The sequence below is a fragment of the Lithobates pipiens genome, unplaced genomic scaffold, assembly GCF_037356315.1.
Source record: "Lithobates pipiens isolate NorthernLeopardFrog02 unplaced genomic scaffold, aLitPip1_a1.2 Scaffold_3, whole genome shotgun sequence".
Lineage (NCBI taxonomy): Eukaryota > Metazoa > Chordata > Amphibia > Anura > Ranidae > Lithobates > Lithobates pipiens.
This window is the reverse complement of record NW_027507790.1, coordinates 56,637,182-56,654,530: the sequence shown is the minus strand read 5'-3', so window position 1 is coordinate 56,654,530 and position 17,349 is coordinate 56,637,182. Positions and strand designations below refer to the sequence as shown.

General features: G+C 41.8%; 1 protein-coding gene across 11 annotated transcripts in view; it reads left to right on the top strand.

Moving 5' to 3' along the window:
• Nucleotides 1-17,349, top strand: part of FBRSL1 (fibrosin like 1) — a 717,476-nt gene that overhangs the window by 536,250 nt on the left and 163,877 nt on the right. For all 11 annotated transcript variants that reach the window (XM_077461733.1, XM_077461732.1, XM_077461735.1 and 8 more), the window contains one exon: nt 4,934-4,963. In XM_077461733.1, coding sequence (XP_077317859.1) covers nt 4,934-4,963 — 30 coding nt within the window. The remainder of the gene's footprint in view (nt 1-4,933; nt 4,964-17,349) is intronic.

Here is a 17,349-nt window from a genome sequence, read left to right as displayed (position 1 = left end):
GACGGAAGACCCCCGGCTGTGCAATAAAATATTTTTTTCCCCTGTGTTGTGTTTTTATTTGTACTTTATTTCACAGGTGAATGGGTAGGGGTACATTGTACCCCATACTCATTCACATAGGGTGGGGGGCCGGTATCCGGGGGCCCCCTTCTTAAAGGGGGCTCCCGGATTCCGATAAGCCCCCCGCCCGCAGACCCCGACAACCAACGGCCAGGGTTGTCGGGAAGAGGCCCTTGTCCTCATCAACATGGGGACAAGGTGCTTTGGGGTGGGGGGGCCGCGCGCCCCCCCCCCTTCCCCAAGGCACCCCCCCATGTTGAGGGCACGCGGCCTGGTACGGCTCAGGAGGGGGGGCGCGCTCGCTCGCCCCCCTTTCCTGGCCGGCCGGGTAGCGTGCTCGGACAAGGGTCTGGTGTGGACTTGGGGGAACCCCCACGCCGATTTTTTTCGGCGTTGGGGTTCCCCTTTAAGCCCATTCCAGGCGGCGGAGCCCGCGACGTATCCTTCGCGGGCCCCGCCTACCTGTACACGCGCTCGAAGTGGGCGGATTTGCCTCCTCCTTACGTGGGCGAGTCCGTTCATTTCAAAAGTTGAGCGAACTGTTTGCCCAACCTTGTTCGTCAAACAGTCCGCTCGTGTGTGGGCAAGTCCGCTCATGCAAATTTTGAGCGGACTGTTTGACAAACTGTTTGCCGAACAAGGTTGGGCGAACAGTCCGCGCGTGTGTACGCGGCCCTAGAAGCAGCATTTTTTAAGCCAGTGTGCATGGACCCTTAAACTGTTTGCATGTGGTCCATTTTTGCTATTTCTGGATTGAATACATCATTCATCAAAATCACTATTATACCGCCATCATGGTCTTTGTAAATGGTCTTTAGCTTTCTACCTATTTAGTATTAAGGATAGTATCTATAGTAGTATTAAGGATAGTATCTATTACAGGACAATTAATAGAAATATAAGTGAGCGATGAAAGGCTAGCAATATATGGACATATCTTTCACTGTTAATGATTAAAATTACCAAATGTTTAAACAGTTACAAAACCCCAACAGGAGCCTTGAGTTATTCTAATATAATCTGTTTTTCTCCAACTTGAAGGTGGCTATTGCAATATATGAATCATTCTTTCATATTTACATGGTTTCACTTTCAGATTACAAATATGGTGCTTTGCATGAGCTTTTGGTCCCCTTTGGACTTTTTTTAATTTTTGAGTGTTACAACCTGCGGTTAAATTGATTTCTGTTATTTGTACTCAAACTGATCCGTAGTGTCTGTTGTGGAAAAAAATACACAGCGTCCCAAATAATTTGCAAATAAAAACTAAAAAGTCGTGATGGCATGAGTAACATTCCCTTTGCTGTGAAAACCCTTAGATAAGCTGACGTACAATACATTGCTGCCAGAAGTCACATACTTTGTTGAATATTGATCACTTGCTTCCAGTTAAAAGATCTTGTGATCACCAATTACACAATTCTTTAAAAGGCCCCACAGTGTTTGTTAGAAAATGTATCTATATAAACAGCATCATGACATCCGTAATCTATCGAATTAAGTCTGGGATAAAGTTCCAGAATAGCTTAGATCAGGGTTTTGGTTATAAAACAGTATCCCAAAGTGACGTAAAGAAAGCCATTTCCCCCAAAAATATCCGCCAGTCATATTTGGCATTTTGTCAATGGCATGTGGGGAGATAGAGCAAATGTGGAAAAGGGTCTTATGAGACCAAAACTGGACTTTTTAGCCTTCGCACAAAACATGATGACAAAAAAACAGCACCATCCCCATAGTAAATCATGGTGATAATAGTATCACATTGTGATAATGCATTTTTTCATCAGCATGAATGTAGAAACTACACAGGAGTAAGACCCCTTTCACACTGCGGGCGTTTTTCAGACGCTACAGCACTAAAAATAGCACCTGCATAGCGCCTGAAAAAAGTGGCTCCATTCACTCCATTGTGAAAGCCCAAGGGCTTTCACACTGGAGCAGTGCACTGGCAGGGCGTCAGAAATAGTCCTGCCAGCAGCTTCTTTGGAGTGGGGAACTCACCGTTCCTTCACCGGTGCTCCCCCATTGAAATCAATGGGGCAGCGCTGCGATACCGCCAGCAAAACGCCAATCCAGTGGTTTTTTGCAGGTGGATTTAAACCCTTTTCGGCCACTAGCGGGGGGTTAAAACCGCCCTGCTAGCAGCCGAATAGTGCAGCTAAAACAACGGTAAATCGGAGCTAAAATTATCGCCGCTTTACCACTGACGCCCGTGAGGGCTCAGTGTGAAAAGGGTCTAAGGGCTAGAAGGACAGAGTCAAATATGGTTCAACTGCACAGGAAAACCTGCTTTAGTGTGCAAGATTGAGACAGAGGTACACCTTCCACCAGGAGGCATTTACCCCAGGAGACTTAAACCTGTAACTGTAGTCACGTTATTGACTGGGGAGTAGGGCTGGTTTGGATTTTTTACTCTCTTGAAGAGCTACAGTAGCTAAAAGTTTTCAGCATCTGACACCCTTCTGGCAGTACAGTACACCATATTGATGTAGCAGCCAGCAGCGGTAAACACATCGCGCGGTGGCAGACCAGGCATCTGACACTCCTAGAAGTGTCAAATGCTAAAGGCACCTTAGCTGGTATTGCTCTGAGAGAGAAAAAAAAATGAAGAACTGAGGCACTGGCAGCAGCACAGGTAAGTACTATTCCCCTTCTTTTACAGTTTTTTATTTTCAGAACATGGAAAAGTCCACATTGGTGTATACGTGTGCTAGAAAATTGACCCTGAAACTTTTGTCAATTTGATAGGCTAATTATTTACATGCCTTATAATTTGATAAAGCAGTGAAGAACAGCTGTATCATATGCTAACCAGCTTTCAGTTTACTGTAGTCAACTCAATGAAAGATGTTTCAAGATTGGTTCCTTTTGCATAGTGGTTTTTGCATTTTTAAAGTGGTTCTAAATGTAAGACATTTTTACCTTAATGCATTCCCTGCATTAAGGTAAAAAATGTCCCATTGGTTATATTGTCACCTGACCTCCCTAAAGACTTGCCCGATTCCTATTTCGATCCAGCACTTTGCCTGAGTGCAACAGTTCTGCTCTTTCTTCCTCTCCTCACAGGACTCTGACAGGGCCATTGGCTCCTGCTGCTGTCAAGCCAATCCTATGCGGAGGGAGCTGGGAGCAGAGCTGAGCTGTGCGGTGTGTCTATAGATGCACACAGCCCAGCTCAGTAGCAAGCCCACAGGTGTGCCCCTATAGGAAGCGGCTTCCTATATTGGGGCACCAAGAAGAGGAGGAGCCAAAAGCATTGCCAGGAGGACCTGAGAAGGGGAGGTTTGTGCCAGCTCTCTGCATTACTATTGCACAGAACAGGTAAGTATAACATGTTTGTAAAGCTTTTTTTTAACAAAAAAAATAAAACAATCACTTGAAATAAGCCTAATTGTGGTGCCTTAAAGGAGACGTGTGGGAAATAAAAAAATGAATAAACATACATTCTCACCTATATGGCTGCATCATTGGTAAGATGCAGCATCCCTCCCCCACCAGCTCTAAGCCCCAGAACTGAGCAGTCACGTGATCATTCATTGTTCAGTTCTCAGTCTGCTCTGAGAAGAAAGCGGTGACTATCAATCACTGCTCAGTGCTCTGCCGTTCCAGCACTTACTGGGCTATGGACGAGTTGGGAGCAGCTGGCGCAGGCTCTTAGCTGTGCACTGAGAGGCTGAGCCAGCAGTCAGTCATCTGGGTGGATCCCAACATCATTGTCGAGGTCCTTCCAAAGCCTGGACTGGCTTTGTTATGTCAGCCGTCATTTGGCTTTTACCCGCTGCCGGCTGGTTTTGGGTCACAGGAGTGCAAAAGTGTATGCCCTCCAGTGATCCACAAGAGACACATGACAAAGCTTCTGCCATACTTCTCTTTTAAAAGGCATTGTATAGTATGTTTTGATGATGAAAGCTGATAATGCTTTTAGTTTGCAGTCATCCAAATCATGTCATTGTATTGCTGCCACTCTTGTATTGTACATGCGTATGAGTCTTTAGTTGTTTTTTTTTTCATGTTAGGGTGTGAGGCTCTCTTTTACCTTTCCCCCTCTTAATGGGTCTATCTGCTGACAAGCCTGGCTCTTTTCATAGAGGGGGTTTTCATCTGCAGGGTTTACTATTGGTACTTTGGTAGCATTTGAAGACTAGTGGTTAAGGTTCGTAGTGCTTTGTAATCCTACAGCAGTGTGTGATAATTTCACTTCTACTTTTTTGTCCTTTGAGGGGGGAAAAGGATGCATATAAAAGGCAGCGCTACATTTAAAAATTTCTGTCCATTTATTTTTTTATTTTTTTACCTACAAGGTGACTCTCAGTTGGACCCCTTCAGGCTGCTCCTTCCACATACACAGATAAATCACATACTTCCCATCAGCTTATATTGTGTCAGTATATAAAGTTGTTCCATTTACATTTTTATAGAACCCATAGATCTCCACTACATTTACAGTTCAGGTTGTGTTTCTCAGGCCTTGCAAAACAAAATCAATGGAGACCTCTCTAAGGAGCCTTTCGTAGAAGAGCACTCTTGGATTAACATGGAAGCCTTCTCTTTAAATGATATTGTCCTTAATTAAAAAGTTACAGAGGCTGTAGATGGCTTCTAGCAACCCTTGGATACTCAGAGTATGAGGCACAGGCTAACTCAAAGCAGCCCTTAGGCAGGTCAGGTGATGGAAGCAAACTGTACACCTCTAGCATGGAGTTCGGTTTGTTTAACTCAAAAGCTACTAATTGATCATTTTTACCACTACGCACTATGGAGCTGTAACATAATATAAACGTGTATCTGTAAATGAAATGCATTCGTCTGTGCCAAAGCCAAATTACTTTATTTGTAGCTAACTTCTATTTTCCTTTTTTTTTTTTACTTGCAGTGCGACAGCGAAAGTGATATCGACGATAAGGTAAAACTGAACTTAATTCCTGTTTTTTTTTGTAGATCTATTAGGGGCTATTTATTAAACTTGTACAGAATGAAAACCAAGCTGTTTACCACACAGTGTGTCTTTCCTGAAGTGTAATCTAAACTGGCAAGCATTTCATTTTTTAGCAAAGTTAATAACCAATAACAATGCACATTAGTACAGAAATAAGGTTTTAAGCCTGAGTAAGTTTTATATAGAGCCAGTTCTGTGTTGTGATCTGAAGCATGTTGTAATAAAATGGCATAAAGAAACATGCTAGAAAAGGCTTTATAGAAATGACCAGCCTTTTTCAGCACTGCTCAATATGAGCAAACCTTTTGTAAAATAACAAACTTCACAGACCATTCTATAATTATTATTAATATACATGATTTAGCGCTGACCGTTTACGCTGCGCTTTACAACTTGAGGGCAGACAGTACAAATACAGTAAACTTTAATACAGTAGGAATCAGAGAGCCCGGCTCATTCGAGCCTACAATCTGAGAGGTACAAGAGATACAAGAGGTAATAACTGTGGGGGATGAGCTGATGGAGAAAATGTACAGTTGTTAGGTGGGGGGCAGATAGGCTTCTTTAAAGAGATGAGTTTTCAGGGATTGTCTGACAGTAGACAAAGTAGGAGATAGCCAGACTGATTGGGGTAGAGCATTCCAGGGGATGGGAGAGGATCAGAAGACGTCCTTGAGGTGAGCACGGGAGGCGGTAACAAGGGAGCTAGAGAGCAGGAGGTCTTGGGAGGAGCGAAGAGGATGATTTGGTTGGTATTTTGAGACCATGTTCGACATGTAGCTGAAGGCCAGGTTGTGAATGGCTTTGTAAGTTACTGTTAGTATCTTGAATTTAATTGTTTGGTTGAGTGGCAGCCAACCGAGGGATTGGCAGAGAGGGGTAGCATTTTGTAAGGTGGATATGACTGGCAGCAGCGTTCATGATGGACTTAAGGGGGGGATAGCCTATTTAGAGGTAAGCCAATGAGGAGGGAGTTGCAATAGTCCAGATGAGAGATGACTAGGGAGTGGATTAGAAGCTTTGTGGTGACATTGGTTAGGAAGGGGCGTATCTTGGAGATGTTGCAGGGGTTGAGGTGGCAAGCTTTGGACAGCGATTGGATGTGGGGCCAAAAGGATAGTTCAGAGGCCAGGATTACACCTAGGACCTTGGCATGGCGGGACGGGTTGATAGTTGAGCCATTGATTTTGACAGAGAAATTGGGGGAAATGGCACATGGGGGAGGAAATATCATGAGCTCAATTTTGGATAGGTTGAGTTTGAGGAAGTGATGTGACATGCAGGCTGATATATCTGTTGATAAGTTGGTGATGCGTGAGGACACAGATGGAGTGAGTTAAGGGATGGAGAGGTAGATTTGGGTGTCGTCTGCGTAGAGATCATATTCAAAGCCATGGGAGGCAATCAACTGACCCAGGGAGGAGGTGTAGATTGAGAAAAGGAGAGGTCCAAGAACAGAACCTCAGGGGACCCCAATGGAGAAAGGAAGAGGAGAGGGGGGAAGTAGAGTTGTATGTGACACTAAAAGAGCGGTGGGATAGATAGGATGAGTTTAAGGAGAGCAGTTTCCATGGAGTGTTGAGGTTGAAATCTGGGCTGAAGGGGATCAAGAAGTTCATAGTTAGATGGTCGTTGTAGACCAGTCTTTCAAGGATTTTGGAAGAGAAGGAGAGTAAGGAGATGGGGCGTAGGTTGTTAAGATTGGTGGGGTCCAGTGATTTAGCATTTGACTTGGGCTGGCCATAGACGGTTTGAATCATTTCAATTCGAACCATGTATGGGCAGGGTGAATGTATCCAAGTTGACTGATCGATCAACTTGGGTACAACCAGCCTACTGGATTTTACATGAAATTATTGCTAGTGGCTGTTATGGCCGCTAGTAATAATCACTGTGGAAAATGGAAGCTGTCCCCACAGCGAGAACACAATGGCTTGACGGGGGGGGGGGGGGTGGATTCCTGCATCAACACTGTCTGTTGCAAGAAAGAAAAACGGTCGGTCTATGACCAGCCTAAAGTGGGGTACACACTATAAGAAAATCGGGCGAACCATGCGAATTGTCCGATTTTTCTCGATGTTTCACAACAAATTGGAAACCAATGAAAGAAAATTTGTATGAAAATTATTATGAATACGCTTTCTTTTGTTGTTTTTGATAATGCGCAGTCTTCCTTTTCTGATTTTTTTTCTTGTACGAGAACAGTACACATTAAACAAAATCATATGTTTTCTTCCCATACGAGAAAAATTTTGAAGTTTGACCCTTCGGGAATTTTCGTACGAAAATTTGGAATCGGCTGTCGAAAGTTGTATACACACATTATACGAAAATCGTACGAAAATTCTTTCGACTAAAATGTTCACCCAATGTTTTTATAGTGTGTACAAGTCTTTAAACTTCATTGAAACTGTAGACTTTTGACCCAAATGCTGCAAGGCCCCATTGTATGGTGGGCGAACCTGTAAATATAGGATATACTTTGGCAGTATGTACCTTTCTTAATAGGGTACTCGATTTGGCTCCCCTCTCCTTGTTTTTTGGTTTTTGTTTCTTTTTTCTCATTATTGGTGTGCAGTTAGTTGTACAGTACGTCGCTCATAAAAAAAGTGTGGGGGCTCACTGATGTAATAGTTACCTTTTTGATCTGCCAGCATTTTATTGCAAAGCTGAAACTACCTAGTATTTCTCTGATTTAGTTAAAATACATTCTTGCTCTTTTAAATTCTGTCAACACTTTATAAGCCTTTCTGTTCCAGGCTTAGTACAAGCAAAGGGTGCAGTAAGCCATAGCAACCACTCAGCAATTATCTTTTATTGTTCTGACTGCTCAAGCAGCAAAGGTGATTTCAGATTGCTTGCTATGGGTTGCTGCAGTCTGCACATCATCATCTGTGTTTGCAGGCATAAGCCAGTCTGTGTTCATTTGTGCCTTTTTCATGCTGTTTTAATTTAGCACTTTACTGAACCAGTGTGCCTATTTATCCCTAGCTGGACAACATGTCGATAATACATTGCGAATCACTTTTTCTTTATATTTTTCAAGTTGCTACAGTTATTGTACTTAAAAACTAATTTCAGAATGTTACATACGAGATTATTAAAATAGAAAAGAAAATGCCAGCACAATAGTTGTTTACAAGTGCTTTTTTCCTGGGCTAAATAATTCTTGCAAAACCAAAAGCTTCTAACAGCTGATGGGTTTTTTTTTCTCCTTCTGGGGTTAAAACCTTTTTTTTTCACAATCGAATAGACTAAAAGCAATTGCTCAGAAGGCTGTTTAAAAGATATGCCTGTCAGAGTTGAGATGAAGTTGTAAGTGGCATGTAGTTTTATAATACAGCTCTGCTATTAATGATTGTCTAAATTACAGCGGCAGGCCCAGCCAGCTGCATTACATTGGAGACTGACGTCCGCTAGATTAGGTTTGACTTCACCTTGTAGCGGAGAAATTGAAATCTGAACAACATTGATTAGCTTTCAGAATGTGAGATCGGAGGTTACCTTCAGGGGAGGCTGCATTGTGTGTGACTGGTAAGTCAGTGTCACAAGCAGAGCACAAGGTAATAGAATTCCATATTGTGATTACTCTATTTCCTTGCCTTTCTGCTCTGCAGTTGCAGAATTTTCCTTCCATAGCGATCTGTATTAAGCTTGTATCAAGCTTGCATTTGCTAACATTAGAGTAGTTTTTCACATTGCACACTACATTTGTACTCAGAAGGTTAAGGTAAACCGTTCATTAGAATGAAAAAAGGAAAGTTCCTAGCAAGGTTTCTTTTCTGTGTCCTGCTAATCCAGTGTTTCTCAACTCCAGTCCTCAAGGTGTCCCAACAGGTCATGTTTTCAGGCTTTCCATTATTTTGCACAGGTGATTTGATCAGTTTCACTGCTTTAGTAATTACCACAGCCATTTCATCTAAAGGAAATCCTAAAACCATGACCTGTTAGGGCGCCTTGAGGACTGGAGTTGACAAAAAAACTGTGCTAATTTCTAAGCCTAAAATTCCCCCCTTCCTTCCAAATGCCACAATATGAGGCATACACATTTCACGGAGATGTGTGCCCATTGCATTGTTGGATGTGGACCATGTCTAAGCCAAAATTTGCATACTTGATACACCCATGTTTAGGGGTACCATATGATTTTTCTAATGGTCGTTTCAAACATGCACAGATTGCAATGACTATCCATACAACTTTCTTACATACAACTTACAACCACATATGGCTGATCCTGGTATATTTTACTGGTTCCTAGCAGCCCCCTAGCTGAATCTTTGTAGTTACTGTTTTCTTCTGAATGGCCTTAAACTAAAGATTACAGAAACACAGGTCTATGCTTGGTTCAAGCTCTGCTTAGGTTGAGGGCTCTGCATCTTCTTAGGCTTCTTTTACACAACTGTTCCGATCGGGTTCTCCTGTCAGCTTTTCAGGTGGACCTGATCGGACTGTCCGTTCACCCCTGTGGCAGGTGGGTAAAAAATGGACTTGTGCATGTATACACTGGCCTACCTCTAATCCGATCTGGTCTGCTTAAAAAAAAAAAAAAAGATATCCATCCTCCGTCGTCTAGGCAGATCTGATCGGAGGGCAATCAGCTGTTAACCACTTTCAGACCGGACCAATTTGCTGGTCAAAGACCAGACCACTTTTTGCGATTCGGCACTGCGTCGCCTTAACTGACAATTGCGCGGTCGTGCGACGTGGCTCCCAAACAAAATTGACGTCCTTTTTTTCCCACAAATAGAGCTTTCTTTTGGTGGTATTTGATCACCCCTGTGGTTTTTATTTTTTGCGCTATAAACAAAAATAGAGCGACAATTTTGAAAAAAAAACATTATTTTTTACTTTTTGTTATAATAAATATCCCCCAAAAATATATAAAAAAACATTTTTTTTCTCTCAGTTTAGGCCGATACGTCGTCTTCTACATATTTTTGGTAAAAAAAATCTCAATAAGCGATTATTGATTGGTTTGCGCAAAAGTTATAGCGTTTACAAAATAGGGATAGTTTTATAGCATTTTTATTAATAATTTTTTATTTTTTTATTTTTTTTACTAGTAATGGCGGCGATCTGCGATTTTTATTGTGACTGCGACATTGTGGGGGACCCATCGGACATTTTTGACACATTTTTGGGACCATTGTCATTTATACAGTAATCACTGCTATATAAATGCAGTGATTCCTGTGTAAATGACACTGGCAGTGAAAGGGTTAACCAGCGGGTGGCAGTGTAGGGGTTAAGTGTTCCTAGGGGTGTGTTACTAACTGTGGGGGGGGTTGGGCTTTCATTTAGTGTACACTGATCTCTGCTCCAATCACATGGAGCAGAGATCAGCATCACTAGTTGCTAGGCAGAATGGAAAAATGTTGTTTACACAGCATTTCCTCCATTCGGCCGCTCTGTGAGACGATCGCGGGGATGCCCGCGACGATCGAGTCCGCGGGTCCCACGACCGGACTCACGGGGGTCCCGACCAGCGCGGGAGCGCGCCGGCGGCGGCGCGCTCCCGATGGCAGGGCGGCATCGAATATTGGACGTACCTGTACGCCAATATGCCTGCCCGTGCCATTCTGTCGACGTACATCGTCGTGCGCTGGTCGGGAAGTGGTTAATGGACACCTGAGTCTGTTTACACCAGGCCACCCATAGAGCAGAGTGGCCTATGTTCATGTCTGCTCTGCATTAACTGAACAGAGACAGATCTGTCATCCGCCTATTCTGCTCTGATCAGCAGGGATCCGCAGACAGGTCCCCTGCTCATCAAAAACAGAGTCCACCCCCTGTTAAAGGGGCCTTATACACATAGTGAAGCAGGAGCAGGAGGTTGCATGGAATCCCAGCCCACAGTGGCAAGAGCGGCCTGCTTAATATGTATGTTACCCTAAATATTTGTATTCGTTTCTATGTGTGTTCACATGTGTGCAGAGAACAATGTATATCCATTTAAGTTAATCAACCCCTATGTTTATAATCACAGCAATTAATCTTGCTAAACAGGGGCTAAAATAAAGTTTATCTGGTGCCTTACAAAATTCTGTCTCATTTTTGCACTGCTTTTTAATTATTCTTAATTATCAAGTTCATTCTGAGTGCTCGTTTTAATTTGCTTTGAACAAAGTACCCCAAATTCTTGTTTTCGGCTTACTTTAAAGGCTTGTTTTGCAGCTGGGAATCTGGAATCAGTATGGTGCACGCAATATAGCTTTGTTGATATGATTACAGGTGAGAGAACAGTTACAGAATACCAACCACATCCATATTCTGCAGTCATCCTAGAGCTCAGGAACATTTCACTAAATTGAGGAGGCTTCAGAACGTGTCCTGCTGAGATGCATTGCTATTCTCTTCTACCATTTCGGCCCCATGTGCTCTAAACATCACTACGGAATATATATACCTCCTTTAATAGCAACAACAGCATTAACAGACAGCAATTACCCTTCATTTTCTGGAACGATAAAGTCTCCATTAATTCAAGATTTATGTAGTTATAGCATTTAGCTCAGAAATAACACCGCAGAGAATTGGGTTATACACATGTAATGAGAGAGCTCATGGCATACTTTAGTGAACATTAACATAATAGAGTAATATAAACCATCAACACTCCCACTTATTGTCTCTTACCTGCTTTTTAGCATGGCAGAGGAGTGCAGTATGAAAACATATTTCATTAACAGCTTCTGTCAATGATAGAAAGCTGTCCTAGACAGACTCTGTGGATAATGATTTATTCTCGTAAGAGGAATATCTCCACAAGAGTCCTTTTAGAGCTGTCCTTTTAGCTCCCAGCAAAACCCCTGAAATCAGAAAAGGACATAATGTACATTTTCCTGCAAGATTAAACACACACCAGAAGCAGTCTTACACTACACACAGCACAGTCTTATACAGGACTAGAGAATGGCGTAGCTAGGAGCCCACACAGGTGTTAGCACCAAGAAAAGCAACAAAGCACGTACAAACCAATACAGTTTAATAAGAACTGCATAGTGTGTGGCTCAAGCCCAAAAACGCAATGACTTCAGAATAAAGTGTTGCCCTGGAGAAAATTAGATTTCTTTATAAAAGAAGTATACCGAGGATGAAGAACAAAGGAGCATACACATTTGTAATCATATCAGTAGTACATGATGATGCTTATGTCAGAGGGTGAGTGCTGTGGCCATGGAGGTGTCTTGTAGCCAACATGGGCAGACTTTAGAGAGCACTATTACTTTAAATATTCCAGGATAAAGGCAAGTTGGAGTTCACAAGTTGTCTCCAAAATTGAACATTATTATAAGCAGACTTTTTCCAACACATAGTAATAGTCTTCCTGGCGTAAAAGAGAAGGCTATTGATACAGTGCCTTGAAAAAAGTATTCACACCCCTTGAAATTTTCCACATTTTATCATGCTACAACTAATAGCGTAAATCTATTTTATGTGATAGACCAACACAAAGTGGCACATAATTGTGAAGTGGAAGGAAAGTGATAAATGTTTTTCAATTTTTTTTACAAATATCTGAAAAGTGCCCCCTTTACTCTGATACCCCTAACTAAGACATTGCTGATTAGTGTATTCTAATGGCGGCAAAGTCTAAGGGAAATCAGTGAGGCTCTGAAGACCCTGTAGAAAAAAGTCTGCGTCATTCCAAAACAGCAAGAGGTCATCTGCATGCAGGGCTACACTCTTCACTAACCAGTCTGTTCTAATGTCCCGTACACACGATCGGATTTTCCGACAACAAATGTTGGATGTGAGCATGTTGGTGGAAAGTTCGACCGTGTGCATGCTCCATCGAACATTTGTTGTCAGACTTTCCGCCAACAGATGTTGGCTAGCAGGTTCTCAAATATTCCGCCAACAAATGTTTGTTGTCGGACTTTCCGATCGTGTGTACACAAGTCTGTCGGACAAAAGTCAATGCATGCTCAGAATCGAGTACTAGCGTTCGTAATGGAGATATCACGTACAAGTCACTATGTTCGTAATTGTTGGCCAACATTTGTGTGACCGTGTGTATGCAAGACAAGTTGGAGCCAACATCCTTCGAATAAAAATTCACGGTTTTGTTTTTCCGAAAGTCTGATCATGTGTACGGGGCATTAGACCTCTTATAATGTACATTTTCAGTATGTGTTAGTTAATGCATACAATATCATCATGCATTTAAGCTAGAATTTTTTTGTACAGAAAAACATTTGACTGAAGTTGATTTCATCCTGTTAAACTCTGAATTGTGGGCTCCTATAAATTATGTTATAACAGGGAAATTGGCACAGGAACGTTTTTTTTTTTTCTCACCACATTGTACCAACCAACAATAATTCACCTACATTTTACATAAGTACATTTTATACAATATATTACAGATGTAATCAACTATAAACCCCCAGCATGCACTCAAAACCAATTGTATTTTTAACTACGATTGTTACTTAATTACCAAATAACAATTTTGAAGTTCTTGTACTGTGTGTGAACTGGAGGCAGAAAATGCAACAAAAAAAGGGCAAAGTTTGGTTACCGTCAAAAGAAAGACCGCCAATTCTTTGTCCCACTCTTTCCTTTTCCTTGAGCTTTTGGGATAGACTCAATAAATCTCATCTTTAATCAGCCCCTGGCTCCTATATTGTCTAATTCATTGTTCACCATGGGTCTCACCCCTGTGTCCTTCAAATGCATGGACAAATAAAGGATTTCATCGCATAGAGGTCTTCTGTGGGGGGGACGTTGTTTCACTCAAATTATTTCGAGAGAGACAACAACTCCCCATACAGACTGCCTTTGAATCCATATGTAGAAAATGCGACAAACGATATGATTTGATATCCGTGATCTACTCTATGGTAGTGTCATCTTTTTTTAAACAACAGTATATGCTAAAATGGGAACAGGACCTGCAAGTGGGATATGCATTCATAACATATATTAATATTTCTCTTATAGAAGCAAATTACAAAGTGCTACTTTTGTGGTGTATGGTTCCAATGAGATTGGCCTCCTATGTCCCTGTAGCATCCCCACGCTGCTTTAGAGGCTGTTCCCAAGATGGTTTGTTCCTCCATATTTAGTGGGAATGTCCAAAGACCTTACGCTCTTCCTTTCCTTTTTTTTTTGGATGGTATTCCCGAGTGTTACTCGGGGTGGATTTTCAGCACCAAAAGTGGTAATCCCGGGCCACACTCGGGATCACATCGCAGGATCCAGTTACAGCTCACTTACCTTGTCCCCAGGATCCTGCAATGTCCTCCCCTCTCTGTGTGCGAGCCGTCCTCTGCTCGATTCATCACAGAGCCGAGCTCCGTTCCCTGCGAGTGTTGCGACGCATGGGGATGGAGAATGGCGCCAAATTCAAATAGTAAAAAACACAATACATATACAGTACACTGTAATCTTACAGATTACATTACTGTATCAATTTATTTCACACCCCTTTTGTCCCTAGTGGTTTGTCCAATGCCTTGCATGCAAATTTATATTATAAATAATGTTCTTTCTGCCTGGAAACTGGAGATTGTCCATAGAAACCAAAACCATCCCTTAACATCAAAAGTGGTTTTAGATCAGCTAGAAAACAGTGATAATAAATTACAATCACTTGCAAAATTGAGTGATAGTGATTTGTGGGGAAATCCATCATCAAACTCTGAAAGTAATGACAGTAACAATTCTGCAACTGAGCAAATTTCAGTGTTTTTGATTTGATTACATTATTGAATAATTTTTATTATTATCATATTATTATTTGTTATAATTATTTATAGTTATATTATAATTTATGATTTTGTGTTTCAAACTTTATCGTACCCGGGTTGTCTACTAGACTCTTGTTTGTTATTGCGTGAGTTATTCCTAAGAATTACAGGCCCACAATATAAAATGCCAAATTTTCATGCAAAATAATTGTACTGCTTTCAGCATTAGAAATCTGACATAATCATACCGCCAGGGAGGTTAAAGTCTAGATAACTAAAAAGAACTACAGTGAGGCTCGGTTCACACAGGGGGCGACACGACTTGCCGTGCCGCGACCTGACAAGTCGCCCCCGTTCTGTACTACGGAACCGTTCTAAGAGGAGTGACTCGAGTCGCTCCGACTTAGAAAAAAGGTTCCTGTACTACTTTTGGGCGACCTCGGGCGACTTGCATTGACTTCTATACAGAAGTCATTTGCAAGTCGCCGCTGAGGTCGCGGCAGGTCGCGGCGCGGCAAGTCATGTCGCCTCGTGTCGCCCCCTGTGTGAACCGAGCCTAAGGGTAAAAATTTTACATGGATGTACATAATGTCGGATTATGTGTCCGTGGAATTTCTGATTGTGAGCTGCAGTACTACACGGGGGAAGAATGTTGTTTTGGGTAGGTTTTAATTACTAATACAAACATGTTATAATCTTTTTTCCAATTACTGCTATCAGAGGCTTGGGTGATCAGATTTTCTTTGGAACTTGTAATAGTGAGTTTTGTGTCTTGCCTGCACTTGTCCTTTAAATATTTAGTTTCACTACAAACCCGGGCAACATATAATGTATTTGCAAAGTTAAAGAAGACCAAGATTTTTTCAGTCTGCATTTTTTCATCTTCCAATGCCGTTCTGTGAGATGCTTATCTCTTTCACAGTACAAAACACCTCAAAATGACTGCCTGAAGTTGTTATGGGTTCCCATCTGCCAGGGATTGAAATAATGGCTCTCCACGGACAGCTCTGTAGGTAGCATCAATATGTAAGAATAGTGCATTTGTTTTATCATATTTTCTCAATTTCTTCTAAGAGACCATACAGTATATTCAGATGTATGTACAAATTCAGTCATCTGAAATGATATTTCAACACTCGAGCACACATCCCACATCTGCAATTTACCGGATAGTTCTGTTTGGAGAAGCTCAAGCTAGTTCATATGCCAGTGTAAGTTTGTTCTCATATAACAGAAAATGGGCAGTTATCAAGCCCATGAAATCTTTAGTATCTTAGGTTAATTTTTAGAGCGTTTAGGAGTAGTTATCAAATTGTCAATGAGTATCGACTTGTGTTTCCACCTTAGATGATAGCCATCCCTCATGAGGAGACTTATATACTGCCCCTGGGGCCTGATGATTATACTGGTGGAAGGTTGTGTTTACTAGGCCTAATAACTCATTTATGCTAATGTGGTTTTATTGTGATTCTTACTGCATGGGACCAGGGAGAATCCTGCCTTACACTGCCCTTAAGGCACACTAAAAGGTGCTGCTCAGCAACTGCTGCCAAGTTGTTACGCCATGAGGAAAGTTCAATACTGTTTCTAATTTAGATCTGTCAAGTCCACACAAGTTGTATCCGGTTTGTGTGAGCACTGATGAAGGAGAATTGGTGTTGCTTCTGATATGCGTTGAATGTTTTCTATATATGTGCTTTTAACCAACAAAATTATCTTGGACTCTCGTTCAGTTTTGGTCTGATGCTCCTTTCTATATTCTGTGTCTGAAAGGCAGCTGTTACACCACTAGCTAGAAGTTAAAGAGGAACCTTACCCATAACAGTTTTATAACAATTAACATTCTATTAACAAAATAACATGCATTCCACATGAATAATTATGCTAACAAAATTAGTGTGTGCTGTAAGTTGCCTCCAGCATTGCTCAGATTTCTTCTTGCTGGAGGCCGCCATTTTGTTGAAGCCCAGAGCAGTTACTTCCTTTTTGGAAATGCTCTTCCTTTCCTTGGTCTCAAACACTATATGTCACTTTCTATAATTAAAATGTGTACATTTCCAGCCTTGATTGTATGTCTTGGCTTAGCAAGGGAGGAAATCTGACAGAAGCTTTGCTTTGTGAAGTTCACAGGCTGCCCATGAGGGAGAAAGGAGAGAGAATCAGAGAGAATACACTGTCCTTGCAAGTTTAAGCCCTCATCGGTGTGATTTGTCATGCAAATTGCATAAGCCACGCCCCATTGTCGGCAATGGAACCATTCAAATAGCTATGACTCAGAGAAACGTTCCTGCACTAATTTTTTCGATGTTATTGCGACTTGCATAGACTTCTGATAAATGCAATCGCAAACCACAATTAAATTGGAGGTGCAAATCACACTGATCTGCTGCTTTGAAATTGCACTGAAGTGGTGCGATTTCAAAGCCACACTGGTGTGAATCGGGGCAAATTTTTTTATGTCTTCCTGGCAGCAGTTTGTCCTGTCACCTCCTGCTTTCCTCTTCTCCCTCCCTATTCATTGTTCCAACAGTAAATCCTAAAACTGTCAGCTGATCGGGCCTCCAGGGGCTCTGATTTTAGCCACAGTGCTGAGACTAGAGAGCAACTGAGCATGTGCAGAGATCAGTGAGACAGTGTATTGCTGGATTTTAAACA